Source organism: Petromyzon marinus, chromosome 46 (genome assembly GCF_048934315.1).
Source record: "Petromyzon marinus isolate PM22_M1 ecotype Great Lakes invasive population chromosome 46, UKy_Petmar_22M1.pri1.0, whole genome shotgun sequence".
Taxonomy (NCBI): Eukaryota; Metazoa; Chordata; class Hyperoartia; order Petromyzontiformes; family Petromyzontidae; genus Petromyzon; species Petromyzon marinus.
The window spans coordinates 11,727,035-11,745,142 of record NC_133712.1 but is presented as its reverse complement, the minus strand read 5'-3'; the positions used below and the strand labels follow the sequence as shown (position 1 = coordinate 11,745,142).

The window sequence follows — 18,108 nt, the reverse complement described above, 5'->3', positions numbered from 1 at the left end:
TTCATCATGGAATTCCAGTTCATCATGGAATTCCAGTTTACTATGGAAAAACCAGATCACCATGGAAGTCCATTTCACCATGGAAGTCCAATTTACCATGGAAGTCCAGTTTACCATTGAGGTCCAGTTAACCAAAGCAGTCCAGTTTACCATGGAAGTCCAGTTTACTAGGGAAGAACCAGATCACCATGGAAATCCAGTTTACCATGGAAGTCCAGTTTACCATGACAGTCCAGTTTACCATGGAAGTCCAGTTTACTAGGAAAGAACCAGATCACCATGGAAGTCTAGTTCACCATGGAAGTCCAGTTTGCCATTGAAATGCAGTTCACCATGGCAGTCCAGTTTACCATGGAAATCCAGTTTACTATGGAAGAACCAGATCACCATGGAAATCCAGTTTACCATGGAAGTCCAGTTCACCATGGAAGTCCAGTTCACCATGGAAGTCCAGTTCACCATGGAAGTCCAGTTTACGTTGGAAGCCCAGATTACCATAGAAATCCAGTTCACCATGACCTGTGGCTCCACAGCCGTGTGCGGCTCGTTAAGGACCGCTTCATGACCGTTACTTATTAAGGACCCCGCCGTCTTGTATTCACGACGCATTGCGGCTCTCGAAATATCGGGATTTTTTGGGGGGGTTGACTAAATTTGAAAAAAAATTGTCGCTTCTTGTTGTTTCGGTTGCCGACCCCCTGATCGAAGGGAAGAGGCGATTAATCGATTCTTTTATCCTCCACTCTGTTGGGATACGCGCATCGAATCGCGCGTGTGTCAACGTGTGTCCGTCTGTCCGACTAATGGTCTGTTGTATAATTGTCAAGTCCGCCAGTGTGTCCGCCCGTCTCTCCAATTGCCGTGTGTGTGTGTGCGCGCACGACTCAGCCTCAAAAGGGGTACCTGGTGCGGTGTCTAAACATCGCTACTGGGGAGACAAAGGCGGCCGGGCGTGGTGTTCGCCACCCACCCTCTCGTGTGCCGTGCCGGCCTTCATAGGTGCTCGCTAACAGCACTTGCCCCAACAGTCTGTTAAGGCTATACGGGGGGTTTTTGTCTTTGTACGTCTGTCTCTCTCCACAATAAAGGTTTTTGGGTTAGAGCGCGTCAATATAAATACGTCATATCCCTCCACCACCCAACACAGCCAATTATTACGGGATGTGTCACGTCAACAAAACGCCAATTAATGACTACTTCAGCCCATTAAAATCCCTTGCTAATTGGTTTTGTCGGGTGGTGGAGGGTTGCGACGCATTAATTACTTACGCGATCTAACCCAAAAACCTTTATTATGAAAAATATTGGGTCGCGAAAGCCTCCTGCGTGTTAAACTGTCAATCTCTCTGTTTGTCTGTGGGCTCCCCGTACCTCCTTCACTGTGCACAGCAGACGCCCGTAGCAGAAGAAGATGACTATGAAGGGAATGATGAAGTGAACGAGGAACATGTAGATCACGAACGACTCGTTGTTGAAGTTGGGGTTCAGCGTGTAGTAGTCAGGCCCACAGGAGCACTGCATTCCTTCCGGTAAGTACCTGCCAGCCATTCATTCATGTCTACATTAGTACATTGTCTCAAGCATGTACCTGTTATTCATTCATGTCTACATTAGTGCATTGTCTCAAGCATGCACCAGCCATTCATGTCTACATTAGTACATTGTCTCAAGCATGTACCTGTTATTCATTCATTTCTACATTAGTGCATTGTCTCAAGCATGCACCAGCCATTCATGTCTACATTAGTACATTGTCTCAAGCATGTACCTGTTATTCATTCATTTCTACACTAGTGCATTGTCTCAAGCATGTACCTGTTATTCATTCATTTCTACATTAGTGAATTGCTTCAAGCATGTACCAGCCATTCATTCATTTCTACATTACTGCATTGTCTCAAGCATGTACCTGTTATTCATTCATTTCTACATTAGTGAATTGCTTCAAGCATGTACCAGCCATTCATTCATTTCTACATTAGTGCATTGCTTCAAGCATGTACCTGTTATTCATTCATTTCTACTTGAGTGCATTGCTTCAAGCATGTACCAGCCATTCATTCATTTCTACATTAGTGCATTGCTTCAAGCATGTACCTGTTATTCATTCATTTCTACATTAGTGCATTGCTTCAAGCATGTACCAGCCATTCATTCATGTCTACAATAGTGCATTGTTTCAAACATGTAACAGCCATTCATTCATTTCTACACTAGTGCATTGTTTCAAGCATGTACCTGTTATTCATTCATTTCTACAATAGTGCATTGCTTCAAGCATGTACCTGTTATTCATTCATTTCTACATTAGTGCATTGCTTCAAGCATGTACCTGTTATTCATTCATTTCTACAATAGTGCATTGCTTCAAGCATGTACCTGTTATTCATTCATTTCTACATTAGTGCATTGCTTCAAGCATGTACCTGTTATTCATTCATTTCTACATTAGTGCATTGCTTCAAGCATGTACCAGCCATTCATTCATGTCTACAATAGTGCATTGTTTCAAACATGTAACAGCCATTCATTCATTTCTACATTAGTGCATTGTTTCAAGCATGTACCTGTTATTCATTCATGTCTACAATAGTGCATTGTTTCAAACATATACCAGCCATTCATTCATTTCTAAATTAGTGCATTGTTTCAAGCATGTACCTGTTATTCATTCATGTCTACAATAGTGCATTGTTTCAAACATATACCAGCCATTCATTCATTTCTAAATTAGTGCATTGTTTCAAGCATGTACCTGTTATTCATTCATTTCTACATTAGTGCATTGCTTCAAGCATGTACCTGGCATTCATTCATTTCTACACTAGTGCATTGTTTCAAGCATGTACCAGTCATTCATTCATTTCTACAATAGTGCATTGCTTCAAGCATGTACAGTCATTCATTCATTTCTACATTAGTGCATTGCTTCAAGCATGTACAGTCATTCATTCATTTCTACATTAGTGCATTGCTTCAAGCATCTACCAACCATTCATTCATTTCTAAATTAGTGCATTGTTTCAAACATGTAACAGCCATTCATTCATTTCTACAATAGTGCATTGTTTCAAGCATGTACCAGCCATTCATTCATGTCTACATGAGTGCATTGCTTCAAGCATGTACCTGTTATTCATTCATTTCTACATTAGTGCATTGCTTCAAACATGTCCCAACCATTCATTCATTTCTACAATAGTGCATTGTTTCAAACATATACCAGCCATTCATTCATTTCTACATTAGTGCATTGCTTCAAGCATGTACCAGCCATTCATTCATTTCTACACTAGTGCATTGCTTCAAGCATCTACCAACCATTCATTCATTTCTACTTGAGTGCATTGCTTCAAGCATGTACCTGTTATTCATTCATTTCTACATTAGTGCATTGTTTCAAACATGTACCAGCCATTCATTCATTTCTACACTAGTGCATTGCTTCAAGCATCTACCAACCATTCATTCATTTCTACTTGAGTGCATTGCTTCAAGCATGTACCAGTCATTCATTCATTTCTACTTGAGTGCATTGCTTCAAGCATGTACCTGTTATTCATTCATTTCTACATTAGTGCATTGCTTCAAACATGTCCCAACCATTCATTCATTTCTACACTAGTGCATTGTTTCAAACATGTACCAGCCATTCATTCATTTCTACATGAGTGCATTGTTTCAAACATGTACCAGCCATTCATTCATTTCTACATTAGTGCATTGCTTCAAGCATCTACCAACCATTCATTCATTTCTACTTGAGTGCATTGCTTCAAGCATGTACCTGTTATTCATTCATTTCTACATTAGTGCATTGCTTCAAACATGTCCCAACCATTCATTCATTTCTACACTAGTGCATTGTTTCAAACATGTACCAGCCATTCATTCATTTCTACATTAGTGCATTGTCTCAAGCATGCACCAGCCATTCATTCATGTCTACATTAGTACATTGTCTCAAGCATGTACCAGCCATTCATTCATTTCTACATTAGTGCATTGCTTTAAGCATGTACCAACCATTCATTCATTTCTACAATAGTGCATTGTTTCAAGCATGTACCAGTCATCCATTCATTTCTACATTAGTGCATTGCTTCAAGCATGTACCAGCCATTCATTCATTTCTACACTAGTGCATTGCTTCAAGCATGTACCAGCCATTCATTCATTTCTACATTAGTGCATTGCTTCAAGCATGTACCTGTTATTCATTCATTTCTACATTAGTGCATTGCTTCAAACATGTCCCAACCATTCATTCATTTCTACACTAGTGCATTGTTTCAAACATGTACCAGCCATTCATTCATTTCTACATGAGTGCATTGTTTCAAACATGTACCAGCCATTCATTCATTTCTACATTAGTGCATTGCTTCAAGCATCTACCAACCATTCATTCATTTCTACTTGAGTGCATTGCTTCAAGCATGTACCTGTTATTCATTCATTTCTACATTAGTGCATTGCTTCAAACATGTCCCAACCATTCATTCATTTCTACACTAGTGCATTGTTTCAAACATGTACCAGCCATTCATTCATTTCTACATTAGTGCATTGTCTCAAGCATGCACCAGCCATTCATTCATGTCTACATTAGTACATTGTCTCAAGCATGTACCAGCCATTCATTCATTTCTACATTAGTGCATTGCTTTAAGCATGTACCAACCATTCATTCATTTCTACAATAGTGCATTGTTTCAAGCATGTACCAGTCATCCATTCATTTCTACATTAGTGCATTGCTTCAAGCATGTACCAGCCATTCATTCATTTCTACACTAGTGCATTGCTTCAAGCATGTACCAGCCATTCATTCATTTCTACATTAGTGCATTGCTTCAAGCATGTACCAGCCATTCATTCATTTCTACACTAGTGCATTGCTTCAAGCATGTACCAGCCATTCATTCATTTCTACAATAGTGCATTGCTTTAAGCATGTACCTGGCATTCATTAAATTCTGCATTAGTGCATTGTTTCAAGCATGTACCAGCCATTCATTCATTTCTACATTAGTGCAGTGTCTCAAGCATGTACCAGCCATTCATTCATTTCTACAATAGTGCATTGTTTCAAGCATGTACAGCCATTCATTCATTTCTACACTAGTGCATTGTTTCAAACATGTAGCAGCCATTCATTCATTTCTACATTAGTGCAGTGTTTCAAACATGTACCAGCCATTCATTCATTTCTACAATAGTGCATTGTTTCAAGCATGTACCAGCCATTCATTCATTTCTACAATAGTGCATTGCTTCAAACATGTACCAGCCATTAATTCATTTCTACAATAGTGCATTGCTTCAAGCATGTACCAGCCATTCATTCATTTCTACAATAGTTCATTGTTTCAAGCATGTACCAGCCATTCATTCATTTCTACACTAGTGCATTGTTTCAAGCATGTACCAGCCATTCATTCATTTCTACAATAGTGCATTGTTTCAATCATGTACCAGCCATTCATTAAATTCTACATTAGTGCATTGTTTCAATCATGTACCAGCCATTCATTCATTTCTACACTAGTGCATTGTTTCAAGCATGTAACAGCCATTCATTCATTTCTACAATAGTGCATTGTTTCAAGCATGTACCAGCCATTCATTCATTTCTACAATAGTGCATTGTTTCAATCATGTACCAGCCATTCATTAAATTCTACATTAGTGCATTGTTTCAATCATGTACCAGCCATTCATTCATTTCTACACTAGTGCATTGTTTCAAGCATGTAACAGCCATTCATTCATTTCTACACTAGTGCATTGTTTCAAACATGTACCTGCCATTCATTCATTTCTACACTAGTGCATTGCTTCAAGCATGTAACAGCCATTCATTAATTTCTACATTAGTGCATTGTCTCAAACATGTACCAACCATTCATTCATTTTTACATTAGTGCATTGCTTCAAGCATGTAACAGCCATTCATTCATTTCTACATTAGTGCATTGTCTCAAACATGTACCAACCATTCATTCATTTTTACATTAGTGCATTGCTTCAAGCATGTAACAGCCATTCATTCATTTCTACATTAGTGCATTGTTTCAAACATGTATCAACCATTCATTCATTTCTACATTAGTGCAGTGTTTCAAACATGTACCAGCCATTCATTCATTTCTACACTAGTGCATTGCTTCAAGCTTGTAACAGCCATTCATTCATTTCTACAATAGTGCATTGCTTCAAGCATGTAACAGCCATTCATTCATTTCTACAATAGTGCATTGCTTCAAGCATGTAACAGCCATTCATTCATGTCTACAATAGTGCATTGTTTCAAACATGTACAGCCATTCATTCATTTCTACATTAGTGCATTGTCTCAAACATGTACAGCCATTCATTCATTTCTACATTAGTGCATTGTCTCAAACATGTATCAACCATTCATTCATTTCTACATTAGTGCATTGCTTCAAGCATGTAACAGCCATTAATTCATTCGGGAATTCCTTACAGCGTGCACCTACCGTTCATTCCTACATGAGCGCATTCCTTCCCGGAGGTAGGTACCATTGATTTATATTTTTTGTGAATACATTCTTCCCGGCAGGTATATGTCATTCATCCAGTCCCTCCGTGGATTAATTCATTCATGAATGTCTTCATTCAATGCATCATTCATTCAAAATTGCATTCCTTTTGGCAGGTACGAGTCATTCATTAATGAGGGCATTCGGTCATTCGTGCATGCAGTTATTCATTTCGCCATTCATTCATTCTGACGGGTACCTATCAGAATGTTGTTTTCCGACGTCGGGGATGCGTTCCCGAAAGGTACGGCGACGAATACCGAAATGCCGTCAATCGACGCGGTGTATAGGGTCGTAGGCGTCCTCTGGTCTAACACCGTTTGAGACGAGGTTCAAGAGAAATCTGTCTCTGGTGTGGACCAATCAGTTTCAAGGACAATGCATAAATTATCAGAGTGCGTTTTTTTTTTCATTTTGACCACAAGTATTGTGGTCAATGCAGACATGATTGCTTGTAAAAAGGTTAAATTTTGGTGTTTAAACAGCTTAACACCTAAATTTTGATTTAAAGCTTTCGTGACTGCAGGAATTCATATTCTTGGTTCTTTCGGTAAAGTCACTGTAGAAGGGAAACAATAAAATAATAAAAATGTAAAACAATAAAATTCTCACGACGTTTCGACTGCAACACAAGCAATCATCATCAGCTGTGAAAACCACAGCAAGAAGATTTTTAAAAAGTGGCGTTTTTTAACGTTAGCACCACAGAGAGCGATTTGACAGTTTGTTCAGATGGACGAGCCCATCTATGTTCGGAAAAGAGGAGGGGGGAGACGAAAAATTAATGTATGCTGTCTGAAAGCCACCGTAAGCATGAACAATCAATTAAGACCCGAAATGGTTTATCAAATCTTTCCAATGATTGCTAAGCCAGAATCCATCTTCTCGGTTGAAATTGTCTCTGTGTTTGTATATTGGATAGCCTCATGAACGAATCTTTCATGGTAGCCAGATGGCTTGCAAAGAACCTCTGTCTTGGAGAAGTCAATGTCACGTGAGCCTACTGAATTATAACAGTGATATGCCAAGGCCGAAGTGTTGGTCCTACCGTGTTTTAGGTCTGCTTTGTGTTCACGAATGTGGTCCGAGACATGTCGTTTGGTTTCTCCAATGTAACTACTACCACAGAAGCAACTTAGTTTGTAGACACCAGAGTACTGTATGTCCGGAATCACATCTTTTACAGACGGAACCAGATCACGGATTTTATGCAATGTGTTGAATCGGACCTGGACCTTGTGTTTATTCAAGATTTTGGAGATCTTTTTTGTGATCCCCGCAATGTAGGGTAAAGTGATGGTTTTGAAAGGCTTGTCACGAGGGTCCTTCTTCATGGTTGGAGTGATAGCTTTGCGGATTGTGTAGTCGGAGTAATCATTAGCCTTAAGAGCTTGGTGTATGTGCTTGAGTTCACTGGCTATGTGTTCCTGGTCGGATATGCATTGGGCTCTATGGTGCAGAGTCTTGATGAGGGAATTCTTCTGGGATGGATGGTGGTGGGAATCTGGTTTCAGGTAAGCATCCGTATGGGTAGCGTTTCTGTAGACAGAGTGGCACATTGAACCATCAGGTCTCTTTTTTATTAGGACATCCAAAAAAGGTAGCTTGCCATCTTTTTCGACTTCCATGGTAAATCTGATGGCTGGGTGCATGCAATTGATGTGGTCGAGGAATTGATCTAGAGCAGGCCGGCCATGTGGCCAGATGACAAAAGTGTCATCCACGTACCTCTTCCATAAGGTTGGGCGCAGAGTGGCAGTCTGGATGGCGTCAGTCTCAAATTTCTCCATGAAAATGTTAGCTATAACCGAAGATCGGGGGGGGGGGGGGGGGCATTGGGGTGCCCTCAGTTTGTTTGTAGAAAGTTCCATTCCAAGTGAAGTATGTATTAGTTAAGCAGTGTCTCACCAGGGGTACCTCAGTGTTTAGTCCTTGATGAACCAAGTCTTCAATGATTGCGATGGTGTCAGGTACAGGAACTTTGTTGAAAAAGGAAACTACATCAAAACTGACAAGCAGGTCGTCTGGGGACAGGGAAATACCCGTGATTGTCGATAGCAGGTGAGTAGAATTTTGTACCGCAGAGGTGGTTTTTCCAGTGAAAGGCCGCGGGATTTCAGACAGAAAACGAGCCAGTTTGTAGGTGGGGAGTTGATAGTAGAGACGATGGGACGAAGGGGTGTATCTACTTCATGTATTTTTGGTAAGCCGTATAATCTTGGTGGCCTGGCAGCAGAAGGTTTCAACGAGAACTGTTTGGTTTGATCAATTAATGCGGTTGAATCAGAAATGATTTTGTTGGTTTGTATGACGAGGCTGTTGGTGGGATCTCTTTTATTTTTGTATAGCTGCCATCGTTGAGTAATTCTTGAATAAAATAGAATAAAACAACAAAATTCGGGGATCACAAAAAAGATCTACAAAATCTTGAATGAACACAAGATCCAGGTCCGATTCAACACATTACATAAAATCCGTGATCTGGTTCCATCTGTAAAAGATGTGATTCCGGACATACAGTACCCTGGCGTCTATAAACTAAGTTGCTTCTGTGGTAGTAGTTACATTGGAGAAACCAAACGACATGTCTCGGACCGCATTCGTGAACACAAAGCAGACCTAAAACACGGTAGAACCAACACCTCGGCGTGGCAGATCACTGTTATAATTCAGTAGGCTCACATGATATTGGCTTCTCCAAGACAGAGGTTCTTTGCAAGCCATCTGGCTACCATGAAAGATTCGTTCATGAGGCTATCCACGTATAAAAAACACAGAGAATTTCAACCGAGAAGATGGATTCTAGCTTAGCAATCATTGGAAGGATTTGATAAACCTTTTCGGGTCTTAATTGATTGATCACGCTTACGGTGGCTTTCAGACCGCATCCATTATTTTCATCTCCCCCCTCCTCTTTTCCGAACATAGATGAACTCGTCCATCTGAACAAACTGTCAAATCGCTCTCCGTGGTGCTAACGTTAAAAAACGCCACTTTTTTAAAATGTTCTTGTTGTGGTTTTCACACCTGATGATGATTGCTTGTGTTGCAGTCGAAACGTCGTGAGAATTTTATTGTCTTATATAATTATTCATTATTTTATTGTTTACCTTCTACGTGACTTTACCGAAAGAACCAAGAATATATATAGTGACGACGTTGTTAACGAAACGACGTACATCAGGGGTCCCCAACACCCGGTCCATGGCCTGCTAGGGACCGGGCCGCACAGCAGCAGGAGGTGAGAGCGGTGAGTCCGCACGTGGCCCGCCTCCATTGTTTTATTATTCACCACTCCCGTCCGCGCCTCTTTACCGCACTGCGCACTTGTCTCCCACAAGCTAACCCTTAGTAGCCACAATGAGTAAGCCCACGAGCTCTAACCCTTAGTAGCCACAATGAGTTACCCCGTAAGCTCTAACCCCTAGTAGCCACAATGAGTAAGCCCACAAGCTGACCCCTAGTAGCCACAATGAGTAAGCCCACAAGCTAACCCCTAGTAGCCACAATGAGTAAGCCCACAAGCTCTAACCCCTAGTAGGCACAATGAGTAAGCCCACAAGCTCTAACCCTAGTAACCACAATGAGTAAGCCCACAAGCTCTAACCCCTAGTAGCCACAATGAGTAAGCCCACAAGCTCTAACCCCTAGTAACCACAAGGAGTAAGCCCACAAGCTAACCCCTAGTAGCCACAATGAGTAAGCCCACAAGCTCTAACCCCTAGTAGCCACAATGGGTAAGCCCACAAGCTCTAACCCTAGTAACCACAATGAGTAAGCCCACAAGCTCTAACCCTAGTAACCACAATGAGTAAGCCCACAAGCTCTACCCCTAGTAGCCACAATGAGTAAGCCCACAAGCTCTAACCCCTAGTAGCCACAATGAATAAGCCCACAAGCTCTAACCTAGTAACCACAATGAGTAAGCCCACAAGCTCTAACCCCTAGTAGCCACAATGAGTAAGCCCACAAGCTCTAACCCCTAGTAGCCACAGTGAGTAAGCCCACAAGCTCTAACCCGTAGTAGCCACAAGGAGTAAGCCCACAAGCTCTAAACCCCTAGTAGCCACAATAAGTAAGCCCACAAGCTCTAACCCCTAGTAGCCACAATGAGTAAGCCCACAAGCTCTAACCTAGTAGCCACAATGAGTAAGCCCACAAGCTCTAACCCCTAGTAGCCACAGTGAGTAAGCCCACAAGCTCTAACCCCTAGTAGCCACAATGAGTAAGCCCACAACAAGCTCTAACCCCTAGTAGCCACAATGAGTAAGCCCTCAAGCTCTAACCCCTAGTAGCCACAATGAGTAAGCCCACAAGCTCTAACCTAGTAACCATAATGAGTAAGCCCACAAGCTCTAACCCCTAGTAGCCACAATGAGTAAGCCCACAAGCTCTAAACCCCTAGTAGCCACAATGAGTAAGCCCACAAGCTCTAACCCCTAGTAGCCACAGTGAGTAAGCACACAAGCTCTAACCCCTAGTAGCCACAATGAGTAAGCCCACAAGCTAACCCCTTGTAGCCACAATGAGTAAGCCCACAAGCTGTAACCCCTAGTGACCACAATGAGTAAGCCCACAAGCTAACCCCTAGTAGCCACAATGAGTAAGCCCACAAGCTCTAACCCCTAGTAGCCACAATGAGTAAGCCCACAAGCTAACCCCTAGTAGCCACAATGAGTAAGCCCACAAGCTCTAACCCCTAGTAGCCACAGTGAGTAAGCCCACAAGCTCTAACCCCTAGTAGCCACAATGAGTAAGCCCACAAGCTCTAACCCCTAGTAAACACAATGAGTAAGCCCACAAGCTCTAACCCCTAGTAGCCACAATGAGTAAGCCCACAAGCTCTAACCCTAGCAACCACAATGAGTAAGCCCACAAGCTCTAACCCTAGTAACCACAATGAGTAAGCCCACAAGCTCTACCCCTAGTAGCCACAATGAGTAAGCCCACAAGCTGACCCCTAGTAGCCACAATGATTAAGCCCACAAGCTCTAACCTAGTAGCCGCAATGAGTAAGCCCACAAGCTCTAACTCCTAGTAGCCACAGTGAGTAAGCCCACAAGCTCTAACCCCTAGTAGCCACAATGAGTAAGCCCACAAGCTCTAACCCCTAGTAGCCACAATGAGTAAGCCCACAACAAGCTCTAACCCCTAGTAGCCACAATGAGTAAGCCCTCAAGCTCTAACCCCTAGTAGCCACAATGAGTAAGCCCACAAGCTCTAACCTAGTAACCACAATGAGTAAGCCCACAAGCTCTAACCCCTAGTAGCCACAATGAGTAAGCCCACAAGCTCTAAACCCCTAGTAGCCACAATGAGTAAGCCCACAAGCTCTAACCCCTAGTAGCCACAGTGAGTAAGCCCACAAGCTCTAACCCCTAGTAGCCACAATGAGTAAGCCCACAAGCTCTAACCTAGTAACCACAATGAGTAAGCCCACAAGCTCTAACCCCTAGTAGCCACAATGAGTAAGCCCACAAGCTCTAAACCCCTAGTAGCCACAATGAGTAAGCCCACAAGCTCTAACCCCTAGTAGCCACAGTGAGTAAGCCCACAAGCTCTAACCCCTAGTAGCCACAATGAGTAAGCCCACAAGCTCTAACCCCTAGTAGCCACAATGAGTAAGCCCACAAGCTCTAACCCCTAGTAGCCACAGTGAGTAAGCCCACAAGCTCTAACCCCTAGTAGCCACAATGAGTAAGCCCACAAGCTCTAACCCCTAGTAGCCACAATGAGTAAGCCCACAAGCTCTAACCCCTAGTAGCCACAATGAGTAAGCCCTCAAGCTCTAACCCCTAGTAGCCACAATGAGTAAGCCCACAAGCTAACCCCTTGTAGCCACAATGAGTAAGCCCACAAGCTGTAACCCCTAGTGACCACAATGAGTAAGCCCACAAGCTAACCCCTAGTAGCCACAATGAGTAAGCCCACAAGCTCTAACCCCTAGTAGCCACAATGAGTAAGCCCACAAGCTCTAACCCCTAGTAACCACAATGAGTAACCCCACAAGCTAACCCTTAGTAGCCACAATGAGTAAGCCCGCAAGCTCTAACCCCCTAGTAGCCACAATGAGTAAGCCCACAAGCTCTAACCCCTAGTAGCTACAATGAGTAAGCCCACAAGCTCTAACCCCTAGTAGCCAACATGAGTAAAAAGAGACTGGAGAGCTTCTTTGAAAAGGGGGAAAGACCCAATGATGAACACCCCCCCGGTCCGTGAAAGAATTGTCTTCCACGAAACCGGTCCCTGGTACCAAAAAGTTTGGGGACCGCTGGCGTACGTGTTGTCATTGTAATTTTGGTTTATTCAGATTGTGTCGATTACATTGCTGCTGTTAATTTCCGCACGGCTATAAGCCACTTTGTTGAGCTATCATTTGTGGCCAGGTCGTTTCTGAAAAGCAAGCTAATAGCTCAGTGAGCTTTACCTGGTAAGATTAAGAGAACATTGTTTTAGTTGTATTTGTATATTTCTCTTAAACGATGTGTTTACCTCTCCTGTACACTGCTCTCCTGTCGCGTTTTGTGTATTGTTAAGAAGAGCTTTGTTATTCATCGGATTCCTCCAGTGTGCATACATATTCTGATTCTGATCGTGGGTACTGTGATTGTGATCTAGACGCGTGACTCCTTGCAGAGATCAGAAAGAGCTACGGGGAAGGAGACTTGCGGCGAGTGACCTGCAGCACATCTCAAAACATCACTCAACATTCCGTGCAAAATGTATCGCGTATGTGGTCGTATCGTCACCTTGCTATTGACACAAACCCAGCGCTCGATGCAAGTATGCGGGTCTTGTGTATCTAAGTCTATGGTTCTCGATGTAAGCCTAAGGGTATCTACGTAAGACTTGCCATCTTTATGCAAGACTATATAGTACTTTATTTAAGTCTATTGTACTGTATGTAAATATATGGGACTCTATGTAAGCCTATGTGAATCTGATATGAATCGATATAAGCCTATGGGACCCTATGTACTTCTATGGGACCATATGCAGGTCTATGTGACTCTATGTAAGCCTATGGGACCCTATGTAAGTCTATGGGAATCCATGTAAGTCTATGGAACTCCATGTAAGTCCAGCTGGCATGGAAACCCTGCAAACCCACCTCTAGCGAAGCCCCGTGCTTCGATTACCTATTATGTACACGTGCGTTGAACTTCTTTCACACCGTACGTAGCCAACCGCGCTAATCGCGAGGTGCGCGTGGAAGGACAACAAACTAAACACGCCAAAAGCAGCTTCAAATAAATTACCCGTGGGACACCGGTGCAATTGCACCGCCCACACACTCCAGATCCGCACCCATCTCCTCCTCCACCTCCTCGTCCTCACCTGGACCAGCCGACGAGGGGTGGAGCCGCGCAGGACAAGGCCATGAACCAGGTGAAGGCCACCCCCATGTAGGCGTGGGTGCTGCCGAAGCGAAAGTTGCCCATGGGTTTGCAGATGACGATGTAGCGCTCAATGGCGAGGACCACGAGCGACCAGAGAGACATCTCGCCTACCCCGCACACAGACAAAGTGTAGCCTTGGACAGACTCTTGGGGCAAGTGCTGTGAACGAGTAGCGCCACCTGGTATTGTGGCCAGGGTGGCACGCGAGGGAGTGGGTGAGTCGTTCATACTTTTGACTCCCGAGTAGCGGCGTTTACGCATTGCTCCAGGGTACTCTTTTGAGGCTGAGTTTACCTAGGGGAGGCCCACGACCGGTTTAGATGATCGTCACCGGTGGTGGCCGTGATCGGGAATCGAACTACGGTCACCGGGTTCGTAGCTAACCGCTCCACTAGCGCTCCCCCATATACACACAATCGTCACAACCTACACACACCCATATACACTCAGTCCCCAGGTACCTCGTGTAAGCCTTTAAGAGCGTTGGAGAAGACGCTGCTCTTGCGAATAGTTGCTCACCATTCTTATAGGGCAAGGTTATCAAGAAGGGAGGCGCTGTGCTTTCCAGACGGGTGCAGTCCGCCAGTTACGCAGCGACGTTTACGTTGCTCCGTGTAATCCCAAGCGGGTAATAATTGGTGGCTCAACATTGAAGGGAGCTTTAGATTTAAAGCTTTCGTGACTGCAGGGATTCATATTCTTGGTTCTTTCGGTAAAGTCACGTAGAAGGGAAACAATAAAATAATAAAATATATATAAAACAATAAAATTCTCACGACGTTTCGACTGCAACACAAGCCACTTTTTTTCAAATTTTCTTGTTGTGGTTTTCACACCTGATGATGATTGCTTGTGTTGCAGTCGAAACGTCGTGAGAATTGTATTGTTTTATATATTTAATTATTTCATTGTTTCCCTTCTACGTGACTTTACCGAACGAACCAAGAATATTCGAAGGAGACCTTTTGGCGTCCATCGTTTTGAAGCAGGCGGCTTGCCGAGTGACTTTACGGTGAACGCAACGGCACCAGCGGTATTGGACCAGTGCGGTAGCGGGCCAGATTCGGACCTCCACCGCTGAGCCACGACACATCGCCCCCCCTCCCCCCCCCCCCCAGGGCTGATCCGAACCCTACACCAGAATCATAAATCACAATATTGATTCATTCCTGGCGGAATCCGCTGAGTTACAAAGTCCCGGTACTCGTTCCAGAGCAAAACAAATTCGGTGCCGCCCCAATAAGCGGCGGCGATTACTTTTGAGCACCGGACAGGCGATGAATTTAATGCTGCGAGCAACACGAGCGCATTCCCTCCTTGATGAACAACGCGCGTCCCCGAACGGGTGTCACGCAATTCGGTAGGCGGTGACATTGACGAGACCCCAGGGGTGGCGTTACCGACCGACAAATTGAACGTGGTGTCTGAAAACGCGACGCAAATCGTCGTTCGCACCGTGTCCCTTAACAAGGGTTGTTTTGGAGGGGGGGGGGGGGGTGCATGTCATAGGCGACGTTTGGAAGGCAATGGTTCTTCTTCATAACATGGCCCAGAACGTCGTCTGTTAAAGTACATTGCACTGTGAACGAGAGCCATTGCTCGAGACGTCACCGATTTAGTAATTTCATTTGATTATTATTGACGGATGTCCATAATAGAGGGTTTTTTTGGGGGGTTAAATCGCGTAAATATATCAATGTATCGTTAAACCCGTCACCACCCGACACAGCCAATTAGTACTGTACTTGTAACGAATTAGTTTTTTTTAGTTTACGTGGCAAACCTTCATAATTGGCTGTGTCGGATGGTTGCAGTTTTAACGACACATATTTATAATCACTCGATCTACCCCCCCCCCCCCAAATCTGTATTATGGATGATATTGGTCGCGAAAGCCTACGACGTGTTAAATTGACGGATATGTTAGATTGTGTTTGTGCACCGCTGCCAACGCAGCAGCAGCAGCATCCACGTATAACACATATCTGGTGCGGTCTCAGGGTCTTACAAACATAAAGATCCCCCCGTATAGCCTTGACAGACTGTTGGGGCAAGTGCTGTTAGCGAGCACCTATGAAGGTTGGCACTGTGGCACACGATGGGAAGGGTGGCCAGCGCCCACGCCCGGCCGCTTTTTTCTCTCCAGTAGCTATGTTTACGTACCGCACCAGCTACTCATTTAAGGCTGAGTCGACTTAGAGGAGGCCCAGGGACGGTTCAGATAATCGGGACTGGTGTTGGCCTTGAGCGGTAACAACACACTAAACTACAAAGCGAAACTCTTTCTAACTTACCAGGTAAACCCCACTGAGCTATATATTGTTCTTTTTCAGGAGCGACCTGGCCACAAGTGTTAGCTCAACGAAGTGGCTTATCGCGTGGAAATTATTAGCAGCCAAATACTGTAAACGCACGTCGATTATAAATGTGGAGGGGAAAACCCGGAGACATCCCGGATAAAACTCCACGCACGACCTGCTGTATACCTGGCGAGGTATTTAACATCTGAACACACGCGCGCACACACACACACACTGCCAACAATATTCAACTTTTATGTCCCATTGCGGATCCCGCGTCCTCACCGCCCAGAGTAGCGAAGAAGCCCTCGAAGTTGCACATGGTGGGGCCGAAGACGAAGTAGCCGTTCATGGAGGAGTACATGGTGAGGGTGAAGCCGAAGAGGACCATAAAGAGGTTGGCCACTGCCAGGTTGAGCAGGATGTAGTTGAGCGGCGTCCTCAGCTTCTTGTGTTGCACCGTGACGAACAGCGTGAGGAAGTTGACCGGGAAGCCCACGAGGATGAGGAAAAACATGTAGGCGGCCAGGACCGAGTATTTCCATGGCTCGGCGAGGTAGTACTGGGGGTATTCGAACGGACTGCGGGCAAGGCCCGTCTTGTTCGAGAAGGGAATGTAGAAGTTTTCTCCCTCTGTGCCGTTCATGGTGGCTGATTTGGCGAGGGCTCCGACGCGAACCGCGGCGGGAAATTGGTCGAATGGCACAAAATTTGCGCGAGGTTGCTTTTAACGAGCGCGCGCGCCTAATCGCCGGTTAAATTCGTCTTTTAATACAAGTTGATAATGGGTCGTGGAAAACGGCGGTGGTGGTGTGTTTGTTTGTTGGTGGCGTGGCTGAGGTTGTGTGGAAGAGTTTTTGGTGGGCCGGTTTACAAATTAAAGTTTGATTCGATATGCCAATAATAGTGATGGTGACGATGATAATTAACGTGGCGTCGCTAAGATTGTTGACTTGACAATTTTATCTCGCCCGCTTTTACCAGCTGTGTGTTAGTGCTTGTGAAATAACGGATAGGTGTTTATTTAAATAGGTGCTCGCTAACATAATTGGCTCACAACAGTCTAAAAGAAGGCTCCAAAGTGTCGGTTGGTGGCTGCGTTTATTTACGCGAATTTATGTGTATCACGTACACGCGATTGGACCGTGTCTTTACGTGTCCATGTACGTGTATGCGTGTTAGCTCACTAAATCAACACCGTTTATGAATCCGAGATAATATCAGCAAGGTCAAACAATGGCCTATGATGTGTATGCTCTTGTTTCGCTATTGAAGTAGTATCGTCATCATTCGCGGTATTATTACTGATCTAACGGTGTCTAAACGGGGGGTACGGTGTGCGATAATAAAAAAATCGGCTGCTATTAAAAAAAAAACTTTTTAAAAGATTCTGCCACGAGTGTGTAAGCGTATATACGCGTGGCGGTGGTGGCTGTGGTGATGGAGCTGCTCGGGTTGGGTGGCTGAATTATCCGTGTGTGAAGTGACCGCTGCCGAATTTTATAATGACCAGCGTGGTGCTGACCAAGCAGATTGTTCGGGGGACTTTCAGACACCCACACACACCCACGCTCGCGCGAGCCCTAATTAACAATCTGGCTTAAGATAAATGGATTCGAAATGCATTAGAGTGGATTAGAAATGAGAGTTCCCCAAATCGGCCTAATGTGTGCAGGAGTATATTCTTAGTTCTTTCGGTAAAGTCACGTTGAAGGGAAACAATAAAATAATAAAATATATCTAAAACAATTAAAATTCTCACGACGTTTCGACCATAACACAAACGGTCGTCATCAGGTGTGTCGGTTTGCATAAATTAATTTATTTTTAAACGGTGTA

At 44.1% G+C, this 18,108-nt stretch overlaps 1 protein-coding gene across 1 annotated transcript in view; it reads right to left on the bottom strand.

Moving 5' to 3' along the window:
* Positions 1–17,754, bottom strand: part of RHO (rhodopsin) — a 28,665-nt gene extending 10,911 nt beyond the window's left edge. Inside the window, exons 1-3 of the mRNA XM_032971488.2 lie at positions 16,555–17,754; positions 13,908–14,076; positions 1,372–1,537 (exon numbers count right to left, since the gene is read on the bottom strand). Of these exons, the coding sequence (XP_032827379.1) occupies positions 1,372–1,537; positions 13,908–14,076; positions 16,555–16,915 (696 nt within the window). The 5' untranslated portion in view covers positions 16,916–17,754. The remainder of the gene's footprint in view (positions 1–1,371; positions 1,538–13,907; positions 14,077–16,554) is intronic.
* Positions 17,755–18,108: the final 354 nt, after the last annotated feature.